This window comes from Montipora foliosa, chromosome 8, assembly GCF_036669935.1.
Source record: "Montipora foliosa isolate CH-2021 chromosome 8, ASM3666993v2, whole genome shotgun sequence".
In the NCBI taxonomy this organism is placed as follows: Eukaryota; Metazoa; Cnidaria; class Anthozoa; order Scleractinia; family Acroporidae; genus Montipora; species Montipora foliosa.
The window spans coordinates 2,496,993-2,504,492 of NC_090876.1; the positions used below are offsets into that span (position 1 = coordinate 2,496,993).

General features: G+C 35.6%; 3 protein-coding genes across 3 annotated transcripts in view; 1 reads left to right on the forward strand and 2 right to left on the reverse strand.

Moving 5' to 3' along the window:
- The window catches only part of LOC137968018 (uncharacterized), a 7,914-nt gene extending 1,722 nt beyond the window's left edge, over positions 1 to 6,192 (forward strand). The window contains exons 3-9 of the mRNA XM_068814629.1: positions 82 to 321; positions 500 to 587; positions 1,424 to 1,766; positions 2,080 to 2,215; positions 2,711 to 2,902; positions 3,436 to 3,895; positions 4,543 to 6,192. Of these exons, the coding sequence (XP_068670730.1) occupies positions 82 to 321; positions 500 to 587; positions 1,424 to 1,766; positions 2,080 to 2,215; positions 2,711 to 2,902; positions 3,436 to 3,895; positions 4,543 to 4,940 (1,857 nt within the window). The 3' untranslated portion in view covers positions 4,941 to 6,192. The remainder of the gene's footprint in view (positions 1 to 81; positions 322 to 499; positions 588 to 1,423; positions 1,767 to 2,079; positions 2,216 to 2,710; positions 2,903 to 3,435; positions 3,896 to 4,542) is intronic.
- LOC137968022 (plexin domain-containing protein 2-like) overlaps positions 1 to 7,500 on the reverse strand; it is a 47,905-nt gene that overhangs the window by 34,103 nt on the left and 6,302 nt on the right. The gene's annotated exons all lie outside the window — the stretch shown is intronic.
- Positions 6,309 to 7,500, reverse strand: part of LOC137968019 (uncharacterized) — a 2,970-nt gene continuing 1,778 nt past the window's right edge. Inside the window, exon 2 of the mRNA XM_068814631.1 lies at positions 6,309 to 7,500. This exon is cut by the window's right edge and continues 270 nt beyond it. Coding sequence (XP_068670732.1) covers positions 6,609 to 7,500 — 892 coding nt within the window. The 3' untranslated portion in view covers positions 6,309 to 6,608.

Here is a 7,500-nt window from a genome sequence, read left to right on the forward strand (position 1 = left end):
TTCCAGCTATATAACACTGTATTTTATGCTCTAGGAAAAAAAAAACTGTTAATCTATTTCAAATTGATTTCTTTAATTTAGGAGTTGAAGAATTTCTCCTGGGAAAAGGTTATCACAGAAATGAAGGAACATGTCCCTGATGTACTGGATGTCCTAGTTGCTGTAGGCATTCCAAACATGAAAGCTCATGAAGACAGTGAAAAGCAGATTGCCCCACTTTGTACCGCATATGGTATACTAATGTTTACCCGGTGGAAAGAACTGAGCTTGATACAGAAGATGAACAGTATATTGCTCAGTACTGGACATGCTACTGAAAGGGTATTTAATGTATCACAAGAACATTATCACCTCTGCTTTCATGTGCATCATTGCAGCCATACCTGGACCTAGGAGAACTATATTTTATTTTTTAATTGGTTAAATTTTATCCACAGTGAATGTTGCTAAAGACAAATGCAGATCTGGTAATTTGTATTTTTAATTAATACTCTTGCAGACAATGAAGAGGCTTAACAGAGCAGGTGTTACAATGACTAGGGAAACCTACAGGAGCATCATGGATGACATTGGGTCTGACTTAACAGGTAGATGAACATATTAAACACATTCAAAATAATAATAATAATAAGAAGAAGAAGAAGAAGAAGAAGGAGAAGAAGAAGAATGAAAATAATAATTTATTAACCATAAACTCTACAATACAAAAATAAATGATCGCCTTTAGTGTAGCTTATTATAATTAAAAATATACTTACATGCTGTCTTTTTTTTAAATCTTCAGCAAAAAATATACCAACTCTTGTTATTATTAACTCATAAATAAAGGAAAAAATTATGAATAAATTTTATAAAATGATAAAATGCTTTTTGCTATAAACTCAGTGTCAAATTGGCAGAAGGATAACACTATTTAATGGTAGTAATAATAATAAGAAGAATAACAATAATAATAATAATAATAATTATTATTATTATTATTATTATTCTTATTATTATTGTTATTATTATTATTATTATCACTACCATTATTATGATAATTAATCCTCTTTAATTTACAAGTTACTCGTTCTCCATTTCTATGCAAAATCAACCTCCTCCCACACATTAGAATACTTAGTAGGTCAGTCTTGAATTTGAAAAAAGTAAACATAAATACATGTTTTACTTTGGGAACTCTGAAAAAATACCATACATTCAAAATTTAAAGAATGTGTAATTAAAATGTGTTGTGTGTTATAAAAGAAAGATTCTTTCAAGTGGCAAGGATCATTCTTAAAGGAAAGTTACGAAACGTTTTTTCTGCTTTTGAATAATTTCAATCATTCTATATCTATACATGTATGTACCGGTAGGTATAAAATTTCATAAGTTGTTTAAAAGAAGTTTAAAACACTTTGTTCTTTATTTCTTAAATTAACAGTCACCATAAGAAGGCATGTGTCAGCTGGATGTGTGCCCAGGTTATTCTTTGATAATCTGGACTTCAAAATATTGGTTAATATCATACTGCAGAATCACCGCCAGTCAGATATGCATTGGATTGCTCATTATGTAACATTTGACAGAGTACCCTCTGACCACCTCGATGATTCCAAACCTATATCAGATAGCACACGATTTGAGAATATTGAGTACCTACTTTGTCAAAGTGAACTTGAGAAGTTGCGAAGTGATTTCATTGTCTTAGTGGCCCGTATTCTTGCTGAATTCTTTGAATTCATGGAGCCTCACAAGTCTGCGATACCAAAGCATATCCAACACAGGTAGGTGTAATGTTATAATATTTAGTGAAAAAAAAAAGCCAAACAAGCCCAAGGTTTTACAACCCTACACCAGTCTGCCTTCATGGCCAAAGACATCTTTGATTTCCTTGTGTTCCTGCATAAAAAGGAAATGGTAGACACATGCTTTGCAGGCTTATCAAAAATCTTGGTAGACTATACTTATTAACTTGCTCCAGTGGAATACAAGAGTTCTTGCCAAGGAAAAGTGTGGTCTATTTGTTATTTATTTAAGATACAATGATATTTATCTTAAATTAACAGAGCTTTTGTATGTTGTGTTTAATATTTTCAGGTACTCTGAATTTATGAAGAAAAAGTCTGTCATTATTGGACTGCCAGTAGTACCTTACAATCAATCCAAGCATTCAGATGTTTGCCAATACCTTGAACATGTTCAAAAGCTACTGGTTGATATCTACAAGCCACAGGTAATGAATATTTATTAACTTACAGGTAGAATAAATTCAAAGCAGAAAATTAGAACTTAATGTTAGAGAAAACCATCAAATGTCACCACACGGGCTTCAATCCTAGATCATATCATTAAAATTCAATAAAATATTAAATGACAGACAAGGGTATCAGTGATTGTTCCTGTTTTAATTGACATAATATATTACGTATATTTAAATTTAATGCAGGTACAGTAAAAGGAGGTTATGAGTCCACACATGATAAAAACAGAGAAATTTTTAAAACAGTTCTCAGAGTTCTAACTTATAGGCAAATCTTTGTTTCCTTTTTTTGCCTTTAGTTATTGACATAAAGAGTTTGATTCCCTGATCAAGCTATTATAAAATTAATAAAATCACTGAATATTGAAAGATCGAGCATAACAATTTCACTTATCTCTAGCCCAATGTAATAAACAGTTTTGTAGCAATTCTCTTCCATGCATGAAAACGCCCAATTGTTTTTTACAGAACCAAGACATGCCAGTTACTGCAGATGAAATACTCAAGAATGTTAAAGTGCCAATGGGAGGAGACCTCCTTGGCCGAGAACGAATTTCTGGGGCCAAAAAGACTAGACTTGGGTGTGACAGTGCAGCAGATAGATTTGAAAGTATTGTTGAGACGCCTGCACTTTGGCATGCAAAACAATCCTTTCTAGGGGTTAGTTTCAATAATCTGATTATTCTTTATTTCAACTATCGTCTTTTGTTTGGCTTTAGTTAGTGACCAAGTAATTTAAGTCCCAATCAAAAATGAAAATAGCAGGATGGGTCCAAGAGACAGCCATTGACATTTTTTTTTTAAAAATGTCCTTTATATTTGTCTTCAATTCAACTGCTTTGATTGCATGCAGGTACTCTTTCAAGTTTTCAATAATTTGGTAGTATAACGAAGGCAGCAGTTTCTCCTCAGTTATATAGAATCTGAGCATTAGCATGGGAAAGGTTTGAACTCACAACCTCCCACTTGGAAAGCTGGCAGTCTTCCAGCTGTGCAAGATCCAAGGTTGTCCATGTACACGATTGAATGGTTATTATAATGTCTAAACTAAACTAAAGAAATTCAACACCAGTATAGGTTGAAATCAACTTGAATTTCCTTTCAACTAACAGCAGATGTTAGTCAGAGTGCCCATTTTATCAATTAGTAGACAATAATAATTTATTACTTAACATTGCTTATTCTATTTATAGTATATCTGGGAGAAACTTTACAAGCCAACTCCTGCAAGTGGTAGAAAAGACACTGGCACTTTGTATCACTTACGGCAAAATTTCGGACTGGTTAATGTGCCACCAAGGGTTCAAGATAACTACTCAAGTTGCGAGTCGCTGATGTTGTCAGCAACAAAGGCTTACATCTGTGCAGCATTCATGGCATGGGCAGGGACAACAGACACTGCTACCTCTCCATCATGGGCGAGTTCTATTACCAAGGAGAGAAATTCAGCAGTGCAGTGGGAAAGCCTTCAAATTCAAATTGGCAAGTTTGTTGATGAGTATGTGTTGACAGAGTTTGATATTGAAAGAACCTGGCAGGAGCAGCTGGAACAAAAACTCCAACAGAAAGAAAACCAAAGGATATCAAGATCCGCTAGCAATGATGATGAGACAAATGCAATTTCACCCCAGGCTCAGCAACCATACTCTTCTGGTATGTCTATGTACAGAGTATTAAGCTATGTTAGTGAGAATAATAATTACAACTATCTCTCTTTCTTAAAAAATAACACAGCTCACCTCAAAATCTGCTTCACTGGTCTGCTTAGTAAGGTGAATGTCTTTGATATACTTAGGTAATCACATGATTTCGAATACAATTTGGAATTTTGGAATTTATTTGGAATAAATAAATTTTTCAAAGACAACCAAGGTGAGTGCGATTTGTAGTCTTTGAAAAAATTTACTTAGTGCTTATTTGTTCCAAATTGCACAAGAAAAATCATGTGATTACTTGTTAATAATATACATGAAAAAATTCCAGATGGTGAAGCAGAAGAAATGCACGCGTATCATGCAGTCAGGAAAAAATTACACCATCCAGGGTGCACGCTTGATTTGAAAACAAACAATTTGATTGGTTCTGACCAAACCCTATTGTTTATTAGCCAATCATAATCCAGAGTTTCCATGTGTAATTTGCACTGGTATTACACTTTTTGTAACTGTGTTACAATTGAACTGCACTGTTCTCAGCCAAACAGCAAACAGAATCAAGTAATTTTTTTATGTTATTATATTATTAGCAACCTTCTTTAGATATCAAGCAAAAGTCATATTTTTATGGTCATTATTCTGCAGGTTCTGTTGTCATTTTGCTGCAAAAATCTGAAGATTACAAAGTTCTAGCAGTTGGAAAAGTTATTGAAGTTGATGCCCATATTTCTGTGCCAGAGAAGCATGTTCCTGTCTTTGTAGCATCTATTGAGGAATGTGCCTCTGGTAAGCTTGCACCTGGCAATGTTGTGTTTTGGCCCACAGATCTCCTCGCAGTGTACAAGTCTCCAACAATGGAAACTGCAGAAACATCACAGGCATCCAAGAGCAACCACAATAGCAACATTTCTGACATCCCTCCTGGTAGTGAAGAAGATTGCTATCTCAATTATGGGTTGCAAGTAATTCAACTGGGAATGATGCTAATGCAGCTTAATGATACAGAGGCTGAGGGAGATGGAGACCGCAGTCTTATTAACTAGAAGATGCTTCTGCTGTATTTTAGAAGTAGGCCAAGGGGGAAAAAATATGCCTTCGAGGCTATGCGATTTATAACTTGTGTCAAGGGTTTGTACACAGAGAAGATTGCCCATCGAGTGTTACATGGCCAGTTTGTAAATCCAAAGGGGGGAGAAGGATCCAATTATGCAAATGACTTAAAGATGGAACACCTAGTTGGAGACAACAAGGTCTCTCTCAGGGGACTGTGTGGAAACAAAACACTGAAAGCTGTCCAAAGATGTTCTGCTGCAGCATATGGCCTTAAAGAATGTTGCACCCAGTATGACGACGAGTGTGGCATACACCCAGAGTCAACCAAGCACACTCATGCTTGTACCACCGAAGATGTCAAGGCAATGTTAGCTATTTTGCAACAGGCTAAACCTTTTCATTACCAAAGAGGTAGAACACTTCATTCATTTCCAACTGTAACAAAGAGTCCTCTAGACCAGTTGGATGTAGCACTGCTTAACACCTGGCTGACAAACCACAAGCGCAAGCTTTTTTCTGGTATCCATGACTGCAATGAGGAAGACAATGCTGAGGAGAATGAATTGAGTGATGGAGATGAAAACACAGCAGAAGAAGATGATTGAGATGATTAATGTATCAAAGTGCTTCGCCTCAGTTATTTCATAAGGACAATCATGGCCCTTCTGAGTTAATAGTCATATGATATAAATGTGACAATGCTTTGGCTATTAGTATGCAACAAACAGAAAGTACAATGTGTCTGACTTTCGGTTAGCTTGGCAATCAACCGACTACTAAAAAATTGGATGCTCACTGAAAGAAAGAAGTTATTGCTGGTTTAAGACAATCACAGTGAAGTTTCTATTTTTTTAAATTTATAACTGGTTTATGCTTGTTCATAAAAGCAAACAAATGTAGGTCTGGTCTCCTTTAGCTACACTGGAAATAATATATTTCCCTTGTTCGATCAACAGTTGAATTTGTGATAATTGGCTAGCAGAGTCCATGAAACCAGACAAAAGCACCCATTTGATACCATTTGTTTGCCCAGTTATTGTAATTCTTTTCTAAGGATAAGATTTCACAAAAAGATTTCACCTCAAACCGTTGTAAAAACCTTAGGTCTTCCTTTGGAATCCATAATCCTGTGTCAAAAATGCTTAACAAAGGTAGTCATTGTCTTGCAATCACTGTGCAAAAAAACGGTTTTGCTACAGTACGATAGAAAAGAAGGTTAATAAATGTGTCATTGTCAAAGAAATGAAAGGGTTACTTTCACAAGAACTATGGTAGTGTCATGGTGGGAAATGAAAGGCAAATCATATTTGGTAACTTTGCTTGATCGGTATCATGACCACTCTTTTATTTCTAATAAAGAAGTGCACAAACACATGAAGCTGTGATAAGAAGTACAAAACAATAATGGACTCATGCACTTCTCTTAACTGAAGAGATAAGCTTCAACTTACACAAAGTTAATTAGATTACACAATTCACTCGTCATAATATTATAACCTGCCTGCGAATTAAATTGTCAGTACATTTTCATTACCGGGTATAACCACAACAGATAGAAGCCATGCTTTAAACAAAACAGCATGGGAAATCGACTCATGTAATGACAAACTCAGCTATCTGATTATTTACACCAATGATACAACTTGAGACTTTGTTTTTCACACTTTCTGAAGGAATAGTTTAACAATATTCCATACTGAAATGGCATGACTTTGGCTAAAGAAAGGAAGTCTTTTTTCAATGTCTTCTGCTGAAGAGAATGTATGTGCATTTTCAGCCACTTCACGAATTAACTTTATAGTAACACCACTGCTTAGGCTTGTACTCCCTATTGTTGTCCTACCATGTCCAGGTAATGAGAGTCTAAATTTAACAAGTTCTTCATTCAGTTTGGCTATTTGCTCCATATTTAGTTTGGGATAAGGATAAACCTCGTCATTAGATAATGGAGGGGCTTGATCTGTCAAGGCGGGAGCCATCAAAGATGCAACACCAGAGAGCACACAGTCATCACAGCTACAAAGTTTCTCGTGATAATCACAACATGCATGAGCTGTGTCAAGTGGCAGAGGGGAAAACCCAAAATACCCCATAATAATTTCCCTTTTACACTTCTTTGATTGCACATAATCTCTCATTACTGAAGACAAATGTTTTCTTGCCTTTGATGTATCATATGAATTGTAGTAGATGTGAGCTTTAGAAGGAAGACCATCTCTACCAGCCCTACCCGCCTCCTGAAAGTACTCTTCCATTGTACATGGCAGCCCTATATGAATTATTTGTCTAATATCTTTTAAGTCCAGACCAACACCAAATGCGACTGTTGCAAAGACAACCCTGAGTTTAGATTTTCCCAAGGTAAGGCTATCAATTATTCTTTCCTTTTCTTGAACGGGGTATTGGGCGTGAAATTGTGTAAATAACCTGTTCTCGGCCTTGGACGGGGCACCTATAGGTTCATACTGCTCTTTCCCCATTGCTTGGCTGAAAAAGCTATAACACGATGAAATGGTCTCTAATGTGCCAAAAACAACAGTAAATGGAAAC